Source organism: Lepisosteus oculatus, chromosome 14, assembly GCF_040954835.1.
Source record: "Lepisosteus oculatus isolate fLepOcu1 chromosome 14, fLepOcu1.hap2, whole genome shotgun sequence".
In the NCBI taxonomy this organism is placed as follows: domain Eukaryota; kingdom Metazoa; phylum Chordata; class Actinopteri; order Semionotiformes; family Lepisosteidae; genus Lepisosteus; species Lepisosteus oculatus.
Window position 1 is genome coordinate 27,693,297 of NC_090709.1, and position 20,144 is coordinate 27,713,440.

Here is a 20,144-nt window from a genome sequence, read left to right on the forward strand (position 1 = left end):
CGGTTAATTTGTGACATTTTTGGTGACAATCAGCACACGGATTTCTCTTCATGTTCTTTAAGATGTGCAGTATATATTTTCAGTATAGATTGGTTACTTCAAAAGTCCAGTAAAGTGACAGTGGAGAGCTATCCGATACACATCTTAAAGAAGACTCCCTGTAAGTCGATTAAACATTTAATTTTCAAGTCAAATCCTTTACATGAAATAGACACCAACAATAGAAGGGGATGAGAAATGTCTTTTATCAAAATAAACCTGCTATTCACAGACCTCGGCCACAACATCTCCCAGGTACTTCTGCAGGATAAGGTCAAGCTCAGCTTTAGCCTGGCGGAAGCACTTGTCCACCTCAGATAAGTCACACCTGGCCATTGTATTTTCGAAGTAGGATTTCAGCGCCTCTTTCACCTCCTCATAGTTGTCCTGCTTCATGATTCCTGTGCCCTGGGAGAACAAGAAAGGTGAATATTCATCATCATCCCTCAACAATTCTCCAAATTGCCTGACTGCAGACACCACCATGAGGAGGAGCTGGAGTGACATAACATCATCAGTAGGCAGTGAGTCAAGAGAGGGGGAGTCATCCCACTGTTATCCTTATCCATGATCAAGAGTCTCACCCCCTGCTTTATGCTGTCCCTAGTGGTGATCTGTAGACAGTGTGTCTTCCACTTCACCCACCTCCTGAGGCAATAATCTTGAATAAACAGAGGGCTGGAGGCCCAGCCCGGCTCCTGTCTCTCTCCCCTTGGGGAAAGGAGATTTTCTCAGAACCATGTTGAGGTGAAATGGGAGTGGGATGACGCAGGTGTCTTGTAGAGGTGAGTCGCCCCTGTGTACCTCAGTGTGATTCAAGCAAGGGGGAGGGGTTTAAGGGACTTACCAATCCCGCGTATGCACCCTCTGATTCAAAGTCAGGCAGGACTTCATTGTACAGCGCCAGGCAGTCCAGCTGGATAGATGATATCATGTTCTGAGCCCAGGTCCGCACCCGTATCTCCTCCTCCTGGAGCAGCCCCTCCAGCTCGACCTGCAGGCCCTCCCTGAGCCGCCACAGGGCCACTGGGGTCAGGCCCGGGTGAGCGGGTGTACCAGGGGGTGTGTGAGGGGGCGAGCAATGGGGTATGTGGGCTGCCAAGGAGGAGGTCCATGCCCTGTCCTTCTGCACATCCCTCTCCGGGCCCTTAGGGTAGTTCCACAGCTGGGTCTCGGTCTCCTGCCTGGTGATTGGCTGGCTGGCCTGAGGGGACAGGGGCACAGAGAGGGCATGAGGAGGACAGAGAGGAAACTGAGAGGGTCTTCTTTAGGAGGACCAAGCCCTGCCCCTGGTCTCCCAGCAATCACAGTCACCATCATTGCAGCTGAAACCAAACTTTCGACAGATGTCACAGACATATCAGGCTCACAGACTTGCAGCTCTCGGCTGCCCAGGGTGAGACGCAGGGGGAGTCTGTTCCCTCTTCCTCTGACAGTCCTATCAGATGACAGCGGCAGACCCGATCCAACCCCACCTTTCCTTTCACACACAGCCACACACAGGCATGACTGTGTCACCATCATCAACACCTCCACCATTATAATCTCCACTATCTTCGTCACCATCATCTTCATCACATTTCTAATAAATGATCTCCACCATCTTCATCACCATATCCTTCTTCATCATGACAATCATCATGTCCACCATCGTCATCATCAACACCTTTCTTTACATAGAGGAGGGTGGGGGTGTGGAACAAGCTGTCTAGCCATGTTGCTAAAGCCAATACTCACGTTCCTGTGGGATCTGCCCCAGGTCTCGGTGTGACACCCTTCTCTCTGCTCGGCCATTCCTCTCTCGACTTGAGCGAGTTTCTCCAGGCGGTGCTGGGGAGGAGAAAACAGAGTTACCAGCCAGTCACACAAACACACATCATCATCATGGGCCAAGATGACCCTACATGACAGTGGCCTGTCGTCCTCGATCCAGAAGCAGTGTCCAGCCCTCAGCTATCCAGCTTCATGATCCCCAACATCCCTGTCGAGACCTGTTGAGGGGCCAGTTCTGCTAGACCAGGGGTCTCAAGCCCAATCACAATCCCTGGAGAGCCAGGTGCATCTCCAGGTTTTCTTTCCAAACAGGGCTAGCCAATTAAACAATTAATCTAATTATTTTCATAAGAAGATGTGGAAATAATGTGTTTAATAATATATTTTGATGTCTCTCACTGTTGAAGACTCAAAATATTCAAGGCATAGTTGGATATTTAAGGTCTGGATAAAGGTACAGTATTAGAATATTTTTTGTTTAATTAAAAAATTAGATCAACTTTGTAACCAAGACCTCTGGGCAGGAAACCAGATGATGCACCAGACCCTCTAGGAATGGAGTTTGAGACATGCTCACCCTCTCTCACACACAACCTCACACACACTCACCCTCTCACTACAAATACTACTACCACTACTACTACTACTACTAATAATAATAATAATAATAATAATAATAATAATAATAATAATAATAATAATGCAGACTTGCTTTTCTTGGGGTCTTGGGTCTGGCTCCTGTTTTGGCTGAGTCTCCTGTTACCTCCTTCCTGATCTGGGGATGTCAGACACAGTTCTGTTACAGACACGGGCTGGACTAGACTCACAAGCACAAACACCCACAGACACACACTCCCACACACTAACACACACGCAGATGCACACACTGTCAGGTAGAGTCTTTCTCCTCCTCAAGAGAAGACGACAGAGCCCTGCTGCTGCGATGAGCTTTAATTTCAGGAGGAGGAAGAAGAGGAAGAATCACAATATGAAGAAGACCATCAGTGGACTCACAGCTCTCTGGGTCTGGGGCCTGACTCTCAAACTTGTCTCCAGTCTCTGGTGGGTTTGGACATCTCTGTTCACCTCTGTAGACATCTGTGGACAGGACAGTTCATTTAGACAAACAAGTTCGACCAGACTTCACTCTCATAGTCAATCAATCAATCAATCTATTTTTTTCTTATATTTTGCCTTTTAATCCAGAACATCAAAGCACTTTACAAAACATACCTGGAAAATAGAGTATAAATGTGTAATACTGTAGTTCCTGGAGTAAGTGCTTGGATAATTCAACTACCACTGTTGTTACTTCTGCTGCTACTACTATGACCATGACTACAAATTCTAATACTAATTCTGATATTAATACTACTACTGCTGTCATTACTAGTAATAGTGATAAAAACAGAGCACTCACAGCTCTCTGGACGTTGGTCTGGAATCTAGAAAGTGGTTCCATTCTCAGGCGACTCTGGACCTCAACACCTGTTGATGGGTCACTTCTGTCAGACACACGAGTGGAGCCCAAGCCCACCTACACACACACTCACACACACTGACAGATATACACCCACACAATCACACACATTATCACACACTGACAGACACCCACCCACACATATTCACACACAGACATTACACACACACACAGACACTCACACACACTCACAGACACATTCTTACACTGACAGACACACACACATACACTACACCCACTCACAGACACACATTCACAGACACACACACAGACACAACACACACTCACAGACACAACATACATTTATACACACAATCAGACACTCACACACCTACTCGCACACATTCACAGACACACACATAGACTACAAATACTTATAGACACACACCAACACACACACACAGACAAAAACACACACACTCATAACTACAAATACAGTATAACTAACACTAACACAAATGCCACTAACATTAAAACAGTAACACTATCACTAAGAGTTACACTATCATTATCACTGACACAAACTACTAATACACTACTAATACTAATAATAACAGTAATACTATCACTAAAACTAACATGACTACTGGTGTAAATACTCTAACAGTAACTCTATAATTATAACTAATATTAACATGAATGACTAGCATCAAAACTATCAGAAGCGCAATCACTATTAATACTGACATGAACACTAGCATTAATATTAAAGCTACCGATTGTACTCTCACTAATATTAAATATGAATACACTCGCATTAGTATTAGTCCGTGACGTCAAACCACTCTTTGTGACGAAGGCAAGACACCTAGCCGGACACAGTGATGTGGCACGTGTCGCCGTGGTAACCATACTTATAATTTGTAAACAGTGGAAAAATGCATTTAAACTGTTACCTACACAAATTTATCAACTTGGAATATAATTTTCAAGCTCTAGAATACAATTTCTAAACAATCATTTGAATAATCATTCTTTAATTTGGGATTAAACAATATGAACACTAAACGCACTATGGTATTTGATCGATACAGGCTGTATTGACTGTTTTATAGATATTTAAATAATTTAAAGAAAGAAAAAAATCAGTACTCACCAATCGGTGAAGTTAATCGATGATTCTAAGGTTTTTTAGTTGAATTAATAGGTTGTCGATAGATAAGTGATCAATATCTCTCCTTAGTGCGCTCCGCGCTCCTCCCGCGGTCTCGCTCTCTGATCCCGGCGCTCTGGCTGGTGTCTGTGACGTCACAGCGTTCTTTCTGACTGAGCATAGCGAGTCTCCGCTGTCCGGAGCCCGGGGGGTTTTTCTTACAGATATACTGTAACATCTCCAAAAGAAAAAACACCAGGCTGTGAAGAGAGGCGATTCATAACAGCTTGAGAAGGAGACCGACAAACCGAGGAATACAATTTATTAAACAAAAAAATAGTTTACTTCACAGATTAATGCGTTGTATAGCATACTCCCGTAGAGCAGAACAGAAAGGGCACAAATCCCTGTAAAAAGCGCTTTTAAGCGTTTTACACGAATCTCCACTGAACAGAAGCCAGGAGGATCAGACTCCTGATCCTGGAGGTTGAAGAGTATCTCCTGGTTTTATTTCCACTCGAGCTCTCAGTTCCTCAGCCAGTTTGGTGATTTAATTAACTGTATAAGACTCCGTGAGAGACGTGTGGGAGACGCTGTATCCCAGGGCTGGTGTGGAATCACACACAGACAGGTCTTCTGTGTGATTTGAGTCCCACTGCTCAGAGGTACAGACTGGTCAACTGGTCACTATTGTAGACAAGACCATCGGTCTGCTGCTGCTGATAATCATATTACGCTTATAAGAGTAGCAATACTGCTGTTCATTAAATTAGTAAAAATAATAATAAGAGATAAACACATATTGCTCAATTTTCAGTCAAACACTTCTGACAGAGGGTTGGAGGCTGACTTACAGTAAAGACAATGAATCAGGGCAGTAATACTGAGGGGCTGGAGGTTCTGGAAAGGGTTAATAGAAGCTTCTTGATTCTGATCTGGAACAGAGCCCACAGCGGCCAGATTAGTGACCCCTGAGCCCAGTTCACAGAGAGGAGAACCAGGAGCTCTTCTCTGTCTCTAAGAGGCTGTGAGGAAGGAGAAAAGGGGGAGATGTGACCTGAGTCCAGGCTGTTCTGTCTGATATTATTCATGTAGCAGCACTGATTGTCTGAATGTCCTCTGGTTCTGGATTGTCAGGATAAAGAGAAGGATGGAGATGAGCTTCTGTTTGTTCAGGAGGTAGGAATTTGGGTAAAGTACTGAGTGACCCAGAGCTCTGTGTGTGTCTGAGCTGTGAATCTGACTGAGAGGAGAAAAATATTTTTGTTTTATTCTGCCTCTGAGAAGTCTTTTCCTTTGCCAAGCAATGTTCCATCCCCTTCAGATACTCTGCACAGACTGTCAGAGTAAGCAGAGAGGAGAGAGAGAGATGGACAGATAAGAGCACACACTGCGAGAGAGACAGGAAGGGGGAGAGAGAGGAGAAGGAGCAGGAAGACAGTGCAGGTGTTCAACCACACTGTGACCACAGGAGACAGGAGGCTTTTCTCAGCTGCTGAGGAGCTCAGTGCTCATGGCCACTCAGGCTCAGAGGCTCTGGCAGCAGTCAGGTCTGAGGGCTTCTGCTCATACTGACACTGGAGCTCTGAGAGTCACCTTCCTTTTTGACAGGAACAGCCCCTCCTGTTCAGCCCTGAGAGACACCATGAGAGAGCTGTGTGGGGAGAGGACCAGTCACCCTGTAGAGCTCTGAACACTGGACTCTCCTGTGTCTCCCTGTGCAGCACTAGAGCTCTGAACACTGGGCTCTCCTGTGTCTCCCTGTGCAGCACTGGAGCTCTGAATATTGGGCTCCCCGTGTGTCTCCCTGTACAGCTCAGCTCTCAGCTGCCTCATCACACTGACACCCACAGCCTCACAGTACAGCCTGGTTTCCTGTGCTGGAAGAGCTCGGAGGAGCAAAAACCACAGACTCACTGCAGAGTCTGACCTGAGGCTCCAGTGAAGCTCTGCCTTAAATCACCGTTGTATTAACAAGGACTGAACTTTTTTTTATTATTTTGTTGCTTTTTCTAATTTGAAACTGACTCCTGCTCTGTGGCTCCTGCTGCTGCAGCTATTATGGTGAAGCTGTAACACAAGAACTCTGCTATATTGAACAGGTGAGTTTAAATACAGCATAACTGCTAATACTACTACTGCTACCACAACTGCTGCTGCCACTGATACTACTGCTACTACTAATACTTTACTGCTGCTCCTAGTGCTGCTCCTACTACCTATAATAATAAGGAAGAGGATGTGAGCAGTGCCCTCACACTGTTCAGACTGGGGGTGTATCAGTGTATCAGTATCAGTTCAGCTCCACTGTGCTGTTAGAGAGTCTCAGTCATGCAGTCGGCTCCACACAGAGAGACACTGGGGCCACAGCTGGAGGGGTTGGAACATCTGTGTGGACTGGAGCTGCGCAGGGACAGACTCAGGGTCTGAGGGAGAGCTGCTGTCCAACAGGCTCAGTACATAAGGGACAATCACTGCTGAGCTTTTCTTTCTTTTTCATTTAAATTATTGATCACAGTCACAGGACAGCCAGTTCTTATTCAGTCCACCTTGTCTCCGTATTCCTGTGCTGACCTGAATGACCTCACTGCCACCTTGATCCCAGGCTCTCCTCACACTGCCCTTGACCAGGACCAGAAGACATTACTGTCTGGAGACACAACAACTCTGTGACTCACTGCAGGACACCAGTCACTGGACACTGCCTTACACAGACAAAAAGACAGGACCTCGTTCTAGACACTTCCTGATACAGACTGCAAGAATTACAGGACCATATATACATAATTGATTATCTTGATACTGATTTAAAAATATAATACTTGTCTACAATTTTTTTTAGTTTAATATCTGATCTCTTCCTGCCCCTGCAGCACCTACAGCCCTGCTGTCTGTATCTGTATCTGTGTTTCCTCCAGTGAGACACAGAGCCGCTCCTGTCTCTCCTCTCCTCCGCACTGCTGGGAGTGTCTTCAGGGAGAGGAAACAGTGATGTGTTTCTGATATATATGGAGAAGACTGAAAGGGCCCTGTGAGATTGGCCGTCCCGCCTGTGTGAGAGGTTCCTGCTGTCAGTCTGAAAAGGCAGTGCTGTGTGTGATTGGCGGGGCGGGGGGCTGTGTTGTTACTGGGGGTCTGGGGTGCGGAGCAGCAGCTCAGTTGCCCTGTGGGCTCAGGGGTGAAGACAGGGGTCTCAGCTGCGCTCTGTCCTGATGACAATGGAAGGCTGCCTGTCCATCTTCTCTCTCGCTGTCCTGGTGCTGCACAGCTCAGCCAGTAAGTGTTGAGTCTTCTTCTGTTCAGACACACAACAACTGAAATTAAAGTTTGGATGAAAAAAGGATAAAAAGTATTTTGAAATGAGATTGCCTTGAAAAATATTAATGTTCTATTATAACTTCTATAGAAAAATATGGGCTTAGATATGTTAATGTTTTATTTTAAATTCAGGTTTCTGGGTATTTGTCCAAATTTATTATAACTGCATTTTAGGGGTTCTATGAGTCAGGAAGAATTAATTGCTAGTGTTGAAAAGCTAATTCATGAATAATAATTTTACCTCATCTGATTTGCTGACATAAAACTAAAGTTTTAAGTGGAAAAACACAAATCTAAATTGAAAATGAGCTTGGGTTGAAAAATGTTAACATTCTTTTTAAAATTAAGCTTTCTGTGTAACAAAATTGTCATAATTGTTTATTTCTGAGTATGTGAATAATAAAAAAGCAGTACTAATAAAATAATTCCTTATAGCTCACACTTCAGTTGATATCTACTGTATAATTGTCTGTAAACATTATTTTAAGATGTTGCCATCAGTGTTATAAACATTCATGAGCTATTACACACCCTGAGGACAGGGCTGGGGATACAGGACGGGGTTCTGTTACTTACAAGTTATCAATCTACAGCAGAGGCTGGTTATCATCGGACTTTATTGATACTTTCTAAAATATTTGATATATAAAATATATATACTATCTATATAAAGTATTTACAACTCCTAATCTGTCACCGTAAAAATAAAAATATGTAAGCTATTTCTTAGACATAGAAAAAAATGAAGACAAAAAAGTATCTATAATAGTATAATATTGTGATTTGGAAATAACGAACACTGTGATTTTTAGTATTTTTATTGTTATTTTATTAATTAAAATCAATATTTATTATTTTATTATTACAGACTAATGTATGAATAGAAATCAGTGTGTTATTAATGACTGAAGTATCATTAAGACTGACATTTTATTATTAGGGAATGGTGTTTTCATAGAAATAATTAAAAGCCTGATGCATTAATAGAGGTAAGTGTATTGTTAAATACTAGTACATTTCTGAGACATATATTATTATTACAGTCTGATGTATTAATAGCATTGTGTAATTAAAGACTGGAATTTTATTGAGATTTTAATATTAAAATAATATTTTAATATTACAGAGTGATGTATTCATAGAAATATGTGTAATTATAGACCAAAGTATTATTGAGTCTGATAGACTGATAATTATTATTACATACTGATATATTCATAGTGATAAGCGTGTTATTAACTAACAGGAGGATTATTGAGACACTGGTATTTTATTATTAAATACTAATGTATTAATAGGTATACAGTAAGTTTACACTGGATTTTTAATGGTGCCAATGTATCGCTTGTGTGTTCAGACAGTCCAGGTTTCTGTCATTAAGCCCTGCGAGATTCAGTTACCGTAAAACCATGTATTTAATTTTGGTGTTATAAGAAATGTTGTTCCATTATGATAGGTAATTATGGGTTACCCATCTGCAGTTTAAAGATATACAATTGGGTTCTGAAAATGTAAAACACTGAAGCCATAGGACAATTGGCTCTTGTAGTTTTTAAAGTGTTAAAATAAAATTGATGTTATCATTATCTGGTTCCTATAGACCAAGTTTGCTGTGTTTGACATTGAGCATGACAGGCTGATAATGGTTACATTCTGTATTGCTTTATCAAACAGAAAATGCAGAATTTAAGATCAATTGTGAGAATTATTATTATTATTATTATTGGGAAATATTGACTGAGGTGTAACAGCAATAATTTAACAGCTAAAGGACATTGTGACATTACAACAAGAATTTAAAAACTATAGGAAGTTGTGTTATGTTTATACAGGATTTGAGTGCTACTTCACAACTAAATTATTTGTTTTATGTTCTTAGTTGTTGTCTTAGTTACAAAATGATGGAATATTTGTTTGTATATTGTGAAGGTTTAATAAGATGTTTATTTGTTTATTGGAGGTATATAATCAAATACACATATTTAAGTATGGATAATACAAATTAAATTAATCATTACTTTATCACACAATAACACATAAACTAAGCCTTGAAATATTAAATAGGCAAGCACTTAGAGATTCATAACCCAGCAGTTGAGTTTTGAGCAGTTTCTCAGGAAACCACAATAATACAATAAGTGTCAGTATCTGTGTCTGTGTTAAACCTATCCTGTATTTGTGAAAAATAATGTGCTTCAATATAATTTAATTAGTCAAGCATGTGTTAAATATGTATATTGACAGGTAAAGGCTAGAAAGAGACAATGAGAATATACCCTTAACATACTGTACATTTTAGAACAACATGTGAAGCACCTGTAAACCACTGACCACTGTAGTGATCCCAGACGTCTGACGTGTCAGTCATTCCAGGCACGATGCACTATAGTGGCCACAGCTCCCAGAAACACATGTTCGAACCCTCTGAAGTCATGCAGTCATTGCAGTTACTTTCCTCTACAGTGAAAGCAGCTCACAGAGTCCCAGTCATTAAAAACACTGTCCACTGTAGTGACCACAGCTTTCGGAAACACACAGACACAAATTGCTTATCTGAAGTCATACACCCTCCACTGCAGTGACCATATGTCCCAGAATCCCAGGGACAAAGTCATTGCAGACACTGACCACTGTCTTGATCACTATACTGAATAGTTTAATTTTAATTATTTTTCCTAAAAAGAATCCATTTGCCTTGCACTTAAATATTTTTATTACAAGATCTTATTAAAGGTGATAAAAGGTCTGACATGATTTGTCTTGATTTCAGCCTTTACATTAACAAAAGCTGAAATTTCAATAAGGGTGTATAGACTTTTGATATTCACTGTGTGCATACAAGTCCAAGCCCTCTGAAGTCATGCAGTCTTTACAGCCACTGTCCACTGTCATGACCACATATCCCAGAAAAATACAGAAACACAAGTACCAGTCTATTGAAGTCATAAAGTCATTTAAGTCACAGATCACTTAAGTGACTGCAGTTCTCAAGGTAGTATCCAGGATAGGCCTGACACATACAGGTGTGAACATCAGGGTGTCGATGTTTGTGTGACCGCTTTGTGAAATAGAGTGGGTTATCTCTAGTGGAGACTGAGTGATCTCCAGTGGACAGTGGTTGATCTCCAGTGAAAAGTGAGTGATCTATTCCAGTGGAAAGTGAATGAATCTTTCCTATGGCTCTTTCAGTCTGGTTTGACAGACTCATGTCTATTGTGTCAGAGTAGAGAGACTGTATTGCACTGATTCACAATTCAAGACTGCAGCTTCTCTTCTCTGTTCTAAATGACCTTTTCTCTGAGTTGGACACTTTGTTTAATGATATTGTGTGCATGTTTGTTGTAAAGTGCAAAAAAAGAAAGAGTGAAAATTGCAAATTTCCTTTTGGACACCTTGAAGAGCTGTAAAAATAGAGAAAACAAGCTCTTTCTAGTCACATTGTAGCAATATTCTAGGTACTGATTTCTTCAAGACCCGGTGTTATTTAGTTTTTATTGATTGATTCATTAGTCGAACATTTTTCAAAAGGTGGGTATTTTTTTTTGTGAGATGAGATGGGAATTTGAGAATTAATCTGTAATTTATGTTTTGGTAATGTATCTGATTGTGTTATAGTATTGAATATATAAAGAAAAGCATAGAAAATTATTTTCCTCTTATTTTGGTTGAGTATGTTTGTTGACTGAGGAACTAATGTTTTACTGAATGTATTATTGTGAATTGTTAAACAAACATGGAGACTAGAGTTAAACCCCTCCCCTCTCTCTGCAGGCAGTGCTGATGTGAGGCTGGTGAATGGTGCCAGTGCCTGTGAGGGGAGAGTGGAGGTGTATCACGAGGGACAGTGGGGGACAGTGTGTGATGATGAATGGGATCTTGATGATGCTGCAGTGGTGTGCAGACAGCTGGGCTGTGGATCAGCTGTTTCAGCACCAGGAAAAGCTCACTTTGGAGCAGGGTCTGGAAACATCTGGCATTTGAGCTGTAGAGGCTCAGAGGCTGCAGTGAAGTTCTGTGGCTCTCCAACATCAGCAAATTCAGCCTGTGGTCATAATGAAGATTCGGGCATCATTTGTTCAGGTATGGCAAGCTAATTTAACTTGACTTAAACTGTTTAAAATATGTATTTTCTCAAATATAATAAGATCAGTAAATAGAGGGTGCTATCATTCTGAAGATTCAGTGGGTATTTGTTCAGGTAGGATGAGCCATTTCATGTTTACCCAAAATGCGTAAATAAATATGATAACAGATATGATTAAGAATTTTACAATTTCCTTTAATTAGTATCATAATTATCAATAGATCACAATTGTGTTTACATGCAATATAACTGAGACTTTACGTTTGCTGGGTTCTTAAACTTTTAATGTCATTTTTACTGATAGATTGTGTTCAGTACACTAAAAAGAGGAAGAATGTGATATATAACTCTCAACGGTTTGGTTGCTGAATATCTTTTATACAGAATAATTTAACTAGAATAATAAAAAATGTCAGTGCCCAGGTCAGACAGTCCTGCTCCAGCAGTGCCAGGCTGTGACAGTCCTGGTCTTGTCCAGAGTGTCTGTCAGTGCCCAGGTCAGACAGTCCTGCTCCAGCAGTGCCAGGCTGTGACAGTCCTGGTCTTGTCCTAAGTGTCTGTCAGTGCCCAGGTCAGACAGTCCTGCTCTAGTAATGCCAGGCTGTGACAGTCCTGGTCTTGCCCAGTGTGTGTGTCAGTGCCCAGGTCAGACAGTCCTGCTCCAGCAGTGCCAGGCTATGACAGTCCTGGTCTTGTCCAGAGTATCTGTCAGTGCCCAGGTCAGACAGTCCTGCTCCAGCAGTGTCAGGCTGTGACAGTCCTGGTCTTGTCCAGAGTGTCTGTCAGTGCCCAGGTCAGACAGTCCTGCTCCTGCAGTGCCAGGCTGTGACAGTCCTGGTCTTGTCCAGACTGTCTGTCAGTGCCCAGGTCAGACAGTCCTGCTCCAGCAGTGCCAGGCTGTGACAGTCCTGGTCTTGCCCAGAGTGTGTGTCAGTGCCCAGGTCAGACAGTCCTGCTCCAGCAGTGCCAGACTGTGACAGTCCTGGTCTTGTCCAGAGTGTGTGTCAGTGCCCAGGTCAGACAGTCCTGCTCCAGCAGTGCTAGGCTGTGACAGTCCTGGTCTTGTCCAGAGTGTGTGTCAGTGCCCAGGTCAGACAGTCCTGCTCCAGCAGTGCCAGGCTGTGACTGTCCTGGTCTTGTCCAGAGTGTCTGTCAGTGCCCAGGTCAGACAGTCCTGCTCCAGCAGTGCCAGACTGTGACAGTCCTGGTCTTGCCCAGAGTGTGTGTCAGTGCCCAGGTCTGACTGTCCTGTTCCTGCAGTGCCAGGCTGTGACAGTCCTGGTCTTGTCCTGAGTGTCTGTCAGTGCCCAGGTCAGACAGTCCTGCTCCAGCAGTGCCAGGCTGTGACAGTCCTGGTCTTGTCCAGAGTGTCTGTCAGTGCCCAAGTCAGACAGTCCTGCTCTAGCAGTGCCAGGCTATGACAGTACTGGTCTTGTCCAGAGTATCTGTCAGTGCCCAGGTCAGACAGTCCTGCTCCAGTAATGCCAGGCTGTGAAAGTCCTAGTCTTGTCCTGAGTGTCTGTCAGTGCCCAGGTCAGACAGTCCTGCTCCAGCAGTGCCAGGCTGTGACAGTCCTGGTCATCTCCAGAGTATCTGTCAGTGCCCAGGTCAGACTGTCCTGCTCCAGCAGTGCCAGGATGTGAGATCTCTGTTCCTTGGGTTTATAACGTCTGGAGTAACGCTGCTCTTCTTTTGTGAATTAGATGATAATGATCAGCCATTTCTTCTGTAGTTATTAATTTCATACCTCTGGCTCCACTGAATTGGAAGAAGCAGAATTCATGGATGGATTTGTTATCAGTTTCTGTTTTGATTGATTTCACAGCAGTCTGTGTGCAACATGTAGCACTACTGTCAGCGCTGTAGTAATAGTTATGGGCATGTTGAGCAGCTGGAATGATAGTGATAATTTGGGTACTTTGTAATGTTCCACAGACTGATCAATTTGGTGTCTGTGAGTTTTATTTGCCCCAGTGTACAGCTAATAATGCACTGAGTTTCTTCAGAGACACATTTTAGAGAACAGGTGGAGGTGGAGGTGGAGATTGGTGATTTAGCCTCTTTGATCTTAATATACATCTAAAATTATTTGATTAACATATATCTACATTATTTCTGGAAGAAATTAATCAATTTTACATTCAGTTAAAACATTCAGCCACAAAATATTTTTTGGTTTAACTATTTGACGTTGACCTTTCAGATTTTCTTCCAACACTCCTCTCTTTCATTTAATTTTTATATCCTATTATCTATATTCTTATTGAAAGCACTTTGCATTATTGTACAATTGATTGTTATAGTATATGCATTTATAAAATGTAATTTTCTACGCCAAATTGTAGGTGTAAATCTGTTTATGAATGGAACAATAAGAAGTCAAGATTTAAATTGAGAATCTATTATATTTATTTTTTCACATGAAGTTGGTTTATTTTCATAGGGTAGTAAGTTTAATTCTCACAGGCACCAGGTTCAGTGACAGTGAGCAATGAGCTGCACTGTGAGAGATTACCTGCTCAGACTGACAGCCTGTAGTTCTCTATTGCAGGTTTTGTGAGGCTGGTGAATGGACACAGTCTCTGCTCTGGGAGAGTGGAGGTGAATCTCAAGAACACCTGGACCTCAGTGTGCGACTCTGACTTTGACTGGCAGGATGCAGAGGTTGTCTGTCGGGAGCTGGACTGTGGGGCTCCTGCAGTGATACACAGAGGCGCTCATTTCCGACAGGGCCAGGGTGCAGTCAAGTGAAAGCAGTTCCAGTGTAGAGGACAAGAGTCCAAGCTACAGCACTGCCCCACTGCAGCCAGGCCAGAGCAGAGCTGCTCCCAGAGTAGAGCTGTGAGTCTGACTTGTACAGGTAAAAGAGTCACATCACTGTCCTTCATGGAAACAATTGTTATAGAGTCGTAAATGATACGTATTTTGATTGGGTGATCTCTGAAGTAGACTGAGTGATCTCCAGGGGAGAGTGGGTGATCTCCTGAGGAGTGTCGAGTGGGGCAGCACGCAATCGGCATGTTCTAGGCAGGGTCCCAAGCACACACCCCACACACCAGACTTAATTTAAAACATGATTTGTTAGCTGGAACTTACAGTATATGACCTGGACCTGGCACAGTAGACATAGGAGCTTGTTGTTTTTGAGGATGTCGGTTGGCTGTGTTGGTGTTCCGATTGGCACCCGGTGTGGAACTGCTAGGGGAAGAAAATAACATAGGTGGTTCAGCGTAAGAACTGAGGGGATGGTGCTTTCTGCCTGGGCTGTCTTGTGAAACGTGTATCTACAGCCTGTGCAATGGCGAAAACTGCCCTTCAGCCTTGAGGCTGGGAAAACGAATCAGCCTAGGCTGTGCCAAAGCCTGTTTTAATAGCAGCAGCCTACCCTTCAGCCCACTCAGACTGTGTGGGAAAAAAGTACAGTTAGCAGGTAGTAGGTAGATTTTTCAATTGTAACAAAGCTCCTCACCAATGAAGCTAGGAAAAGTAAGATAAACAGCCAGTGTGATGGCAAGGACTGTTACAGAAATATCAACGCTATTCTTCAGGCCTAAGACTGGAATTGTAGAGATAAAAATATAAGTGAAAACCTTCATCTTGGGGACGGTTTATTAATACTTTATTTCAATATGTGCCAGGCTGAGGCAATTATTGGGGAATTTTTCTGTCTTCTCCAAGTCCATCCTGGTTTTATGTGGCCTAGAGCAGGGTGCTAATTTTCTCCTATGAGCTGCACATCGTTATCTTACGTATGGGGAAAACTTGGAAAAATGAGTCCCCAGGGAAAGTAGCACCCTTTGAGGAAACAATCCCTTATGGCATCACAATATCTGTCCTTATTCTATGCCTGCTATTGGTTTCTCACTCACTATGTGCTGGATCTTATAGTTTTTTTCACTGTATTGGTACTTTAATTTGTTGTATTTCTTGTGGCCTGCTGTGGTGTCATGCTGGTGAAGTTCTCTCCTATCTGCTGGATACACAGGGTTCAGGCTGGCGAACGGCTCTGACTCCTGCTCTGGCCGAGTGGAGTTACAGTGGCTCTTCAAGGACTGGGGGACAGTGTGTGACCTGTACTGGGACCTGAGAGATGCCAGGGCTCTCTGCCAGCAGCTGGGCTGTGGAGAGGCTGTAGCAGCACCAGGACAGGCCTGGTTTGGACAGGGCAGTGGACCAGTAAGGGCTGATGTGTTTGAGTGCAAGGGCAATGAGAGCCGTCTCTCACACTGCGCTGTCTCTTCATGGGGGAGAGCAGTGTGCTCTCATGGACAGGACGCAGGAGTCATCTGCTCTGGTGAGAATCGTGTATTTAAAACACAGTGACACTCCCTCTGCTTGCACACAGAAGCACACTGTTTTCATGATTGAATATCTGCTCTGTTACACACTCCCAGTTATGTAAGAGATGCAAAGATGAAAACACATATTCCTTAAAACGTGAGGGTGTTTTAAACATGTCATATCTATCTCAAATATTCCCTCAAGGTGTTATTAGGTTGTTATTTTCTTTCTGATGGATAGATGCACAAATACACTGAGGACTAAAGCTCAGTTTTATATTTATGTTGATATCAATGCTCTAAAAGATTAAAGAAAGTTCTGTACCTCAGTATCCTGTAATTAACATCTGACCTGCTTAATTAGTTTAATTAATAGAGCCCAATTAAACAGGAGCCTGAAAAGAAAGTGAGTCTCAGAAAGTCAAAGTTTACAGATGTTATGTGCAGTTGAGCCCCACACACAGCTGACATTCCACTGGTGAAACATCACTCCTGTGGACAGAAATGAGCTCCTTTCTTCTCTTTTACAGACTCAAATATGACCAGAGATTCACCTGGAGCAGGTAAAGAGAGAATGAGGACTGTCTTAATCACATCAGTGCTGTTTTATTTGTAGTTTCATTTCTGGTGTTAAATTGCTCCTCTCACACAAGGTTAACAGTCTGATTTCTCTCTCTCTGTTTGTTTCACAGACTTCCTTTCTTCAGCTCTTCCCTCTTCCAAAACACCAGGTATGAATAAGCCCCTGTTCTGTATCTCCAGGGCTCTCAGTGTGTGCTGATGTCTCTGTTGCTCAGTGGAATCCCAGATCAGTCAGTGAGGCAACAGCTGTGTGTGTGCAGTTTTTTCTGTGTGTCACAAACACACTCGGGTCTTTGGGATCTACAGGAAACACATCTATCTGAATAATGCAATTTGACACTGGTGGAGCTATTGTCTCTATGCCCAACAGTGGGTCAGAAAAAATAACTTATCTGGTATATTGTTTATGAACAATGTGGAATATGTTAAACTTACTGTATATATTAAATATATATATATAATATTATATATATACTGCTTATGAACAATTTGTTACAGTAAGTGTATATATTAAATTAATCAAAAGTCAAGAAACACTGTACTTGAACTGTATCTGCTGTGTCTAGTGGGCCAACTTGTAACAGGAGGTCATGGTGATCTCTTAGAACTCCTGATCTCTGACCCCTGACCTCTAATTTTCTGGTCCTAGATCAGCTATCCCTTAGGCTGGTTGGGAGAGGAGATGATTGTGCTGGGAGGCTGGAGGTATATCACAATGGTTCCTGGGGGACAGTCTGCGATGACTCCTGGGACCTGGCAGACTCTCAGGTGGTATGCAGACAGCTCCAGTGTGGGATGGCCCTCAGTGCCCCAGTGCCGGCCTCCTTCAGCCAGGGAACTGGACCCATCTGGCTGGACGAGGTGGGCTGTCTGGGGAACGAGTCGTCTCTGTGGGAGTGTCCCTCAGCAGGGTGGGGACAGCACGACTGTGGACACAAGGAGGATGTGAGAATCCTGTGTTCAGGTAGGGGAGATAATTAAAATTACAATGATTCAGATAATTTAATCCCACATTGTGGATATGGCTTGCATCTAGAGTGCCTAGATATGTTTGACTTGTGAGGATGTGAGAATCTTGTGTTCAGTAAGTTAGTTAAGTAAAATAATCCATATTCTTAAATTCCACGTTGTGGATATGGTTTGCATCTGGAGTGCTTAAATACATCTTGTTGAGGAAAAGACTGAGCTGGATGCAGAATTAATTTTAAAATAAATATTTATATTTATGATACAGTTGTGAATGCACATATTCACATCCCAGCAAAAATAAATAAAGAGAGAAAGAAGATAAATTCACCTCCACTTTAATGGGTATATATTAATCTCAGTCCTCCAGTAAAATCTAGGGTCCAAACTTTAAACTTCTCACATCAATAAGACCTGTTGTCTGTTTGGGTGTATTTGTCTTGGCCATGATCTTTCATGATTTTCTGCTTCAAATGTTTCATTTTGATTTGTTCCAAGAATGGCTTCTGGTCGGATCCTGATGAACCACTTGGTGTTAAATGTCACCCTGAGCCTCGTTTTCTCCACTCACAGCGCTGCACTGCTCACCCTGAGCCACGCATTCTACTTTCATGCCTCAGTCTCTTAGTTGTGCTGCTGCTGAATAGCCAAGCTGATCAGAATTACATTTTGGGTCAGAACCTGATCATGTAATGGGATTTTAAAGCTCTGTGTGATGCACTCTCCAGGTTCTGAATGAACAGAACCACACACTCCTGTCACCTTCATGTCAGCTGTGTTATTGTACAGCTGTCCTTGTTTCATTACGTGAGTCAGTTATAACTGGATTAGTACAGGAAATGAGACTGGTTGCTGTTCAGATTGTTTGCTGGTTGTTTCTTACCAGTTCAGATTGAAACGTTGGGCTGTCTTGTCAGGGTTTGTTGCCTTTGACTTTCCCTGCTGTCTTGACAGATCACACTCTCCTGAGACTGTCTGCAGGCTGTTCAGGACAGGCAGAGGTTTACTACAATGGCACCTGGGGCAGCATCTGTGCCAACAGCATGTCAGACATCACAGTTGCAGTGATCTGTAAACAGCTTGGCTGTGGAGACAAGGGCACTGTCAGAGAGACAAACTCCAGGCTGAGCCCTGATCCCAAATGGCTGGACTTTGTCTCCTGCCGCAAACACGACTCCACCCTGTGGCAGTGTCCCTCCTCCCCCTGGGGTCAGAATGACTGCACAGACCGAGAAGTGGCTAACATCACCTGCTCAGGTACAGAGGGAAGAGTAATGCTCTGTAAATTAGTGTTTTGCCATATTTAGAACAGACAAAAGCTTTAAACTGAATTCTTAGTAATTTATATCCAAACATGTATAAAATTAAATAATTATTATTAATCTTTGAAGGTCCTAGAAAAGAAGCTGACAGAAGCACTCCAGCCCCTCAGGAAGAGCAGCCTCAGCAGCACTGCCCAGGTGAGTTCAGTGTGTAAAACAGTCAGAGACACTGCAGCCCTGAGCTGAGGAACAGTAACCATACAGCTCTCTTCTAGAGCCACTCAATACCTCGCTAACCTCTACTACAGTCACTGAGCTGAAGACACTCAGTAACCTCTCTGCTCTCATCTGCAGTCACAGATCTAATGACACTCAGTAACCTCACTGTTGTCTTTCAGTCCCATTGGCTCTGCGCCTGGCAGGAGACACTAACTGCTCTGGCCGGGTGGAGCTGCTGTACGAGGGCTCCTGGGGGACAGTCTGTGACGACTCCTGGGACCTGCAGGATGCCCAGGTGGTCTGCAGACAACTGGGCTGTGGAGATGCAGTGAGAGCAGTTGGAAATGCTGAATGCGGAAAAGGCAGTGGCACCATCTGGCCATATAAGGTGAACTGCAGGGGCAGTGAGCACCACCTATGTGACTGCTGGCACTTTCCTCTGAATGAGGCCAACTGTGGACACAAGGAAAATGCTGGGGTTGTCTGTGTAGGTGAGGGAGTCTTGGTTTCAAAGGGCTTGACATCTCTGGGTAATAGCATTATCTAAATGATAGTTCATCTTTGCTTTTGTTTTCATTTTATCAGTATTACCTCTATATTTAATCTGACTGAGCAGGTTAATGAAAGTGAACGCTAATTTGACCTAAAATACGCTGCCCTCTTTATTATACTTTAGCTGAATGACACCGGCCAGAATCCATCAATGCTCTTGAGAGGCTTACCCTGTCAGACCCTGTCAGGTTTATTTGCCTTTAAAATGTATCTGAAAGCCTTAACAAAGGAAATAAATTAATCCTCAATTTTTTCTTCTTCGCATTTGCCAAAGGCAACAGTCAATCCAGGAGTGAGATCAAGTACATAAAATAGTTAATTTTATTTTTCCTTATTTCGTAATTGATTTATCCTCATTGTTAAATTATTGTGCTGCTTCAGGTTCTCACTGTAGATGCTGGGCTTGTTTCTCCTTCCTGCTGTGTGAAGCTCAGTGTGTCACTGGCAGAGGATGTCACCACCTCATTGTTTCTTTTGAGGCACAAACTACCACCTG

The 20,144-nt window shown here is 42.9% G+C and overlaps 2 protein-coding genes across 5 annotated transcripts; one reads left to right on the top strand and one right to left on the bottom strand.

The window, feature by feature from the left end:
• Window positions 1–227: 227 nt before the first annotated feature.
• LOC138243023 (uncharacterized) lies at window positions 228–4,511 on the bottom strand. Of its 4 annotated transcripts, none has more exons than XM_069198521.1 (7): window positions 4,389–4,511; window positions 3,233–3,300; window positions 2,827–2,910; window positions 2,525–2,587; window positions 1,777–1,869; window positions 887–1,243; window positions 228–447 (listed from the first exon to the last, which is right to left on the bottom strand). In XM_069198521.1, the coding sequence occupies exons 2-7, from the start codon at window positions 3,272–3,274 to the stop codon at window positions 262–264; spliced, it is 825 nt and encodes a 274-aa protein (XP_069054622.1). In that variant the 5' UTR covers window positions 3,275–3,300; window positions 4,389–4,511; the 3' UTR covers window positions 228–261. The 4 variants fall into 4 exon arrangements, with proteins under 4 accessions (XP_069054622.1, XP_069054623.1, XP_069054621.1 ...); XM_069198522.1 differs by lacking the exon at window positions 4,389–4,511 and adding an exon at window positions 3,980–4,010; XM_069198520.1 differs by lacking the exon at window positions 4,389–4,511 and having other exon boundaries at window positions 3,233–3,961.
• A 3,092-nt stretch (window positions 4,512–7,603) lies between these two features.
• Window positions 7,604–19,944, top strand: LOC138242539 (scavenger receptor cysteine-rich type 1 protein M130-like). The gene is made up of 8 exons (XM_069198072.1): window positions 7,604–7,661; window positions 11,475–11,687; window positions 14,339–14,473; window positions 16,760–16,798; window positions 17,299–17,613; window positions 18,570–18,872; window positions 19,276–19,424; window positions 19,930–19,944. Exons 1-8 carry the CDS (start codon window positions 7,604–7,606, stop codon window positions 19,942–19,944), a joined length of 1,227 nt encoding a protein of 408 aa, XP_069054173.1.
• The last annotated feature ends 200 nt before the right edge of the window (window positions 19,945–20,144 follow it).

Coding starts and splice junctions, on each gene's coding strand:
- LOC138243023 (XM_069198521.1), bottom strand. CDS start 3,274: ATGGAACCACTTTCTAGATTCCAGACCAACGTCCAGAGAGCT. Junction 2,911..3,232: donor AGACCAACGTCCAGAGAGCT/GTGAGTGCTCTG, acceptor TCCTGTCCACAG/ATGTCTACAGAGGTGAACAG. Junction 2,588..2,826: donor GGCCCCAGACCCAGAGAGCT/GTGAGTCCACTG, acceptor TGACATCCCCAG/ATCAGGAAGGAGGTAACAGG.
- LOC138242539 (XM_069198072.1), top strand. CDS start 7,604: ATGGAAGGCTGCCTGTCCATCTTCTCTCTCGCTGTCCTGGTGCTGCAC. Junction 11,688..14,338: donor AAACATCTGGCATTTGAGCT/GTAGAGGCTCAG, acceptor TCTCTATTGCAG/GTTTTGTGAGGCTGGTGAAT. Junction 18,873..19,275: donor GGCTAACATCACCTGCTCAG/GTACAGAGGGAA, acceptor GTTGTCTTTCAG/TCCCATTGGCTCTGCGCCTG.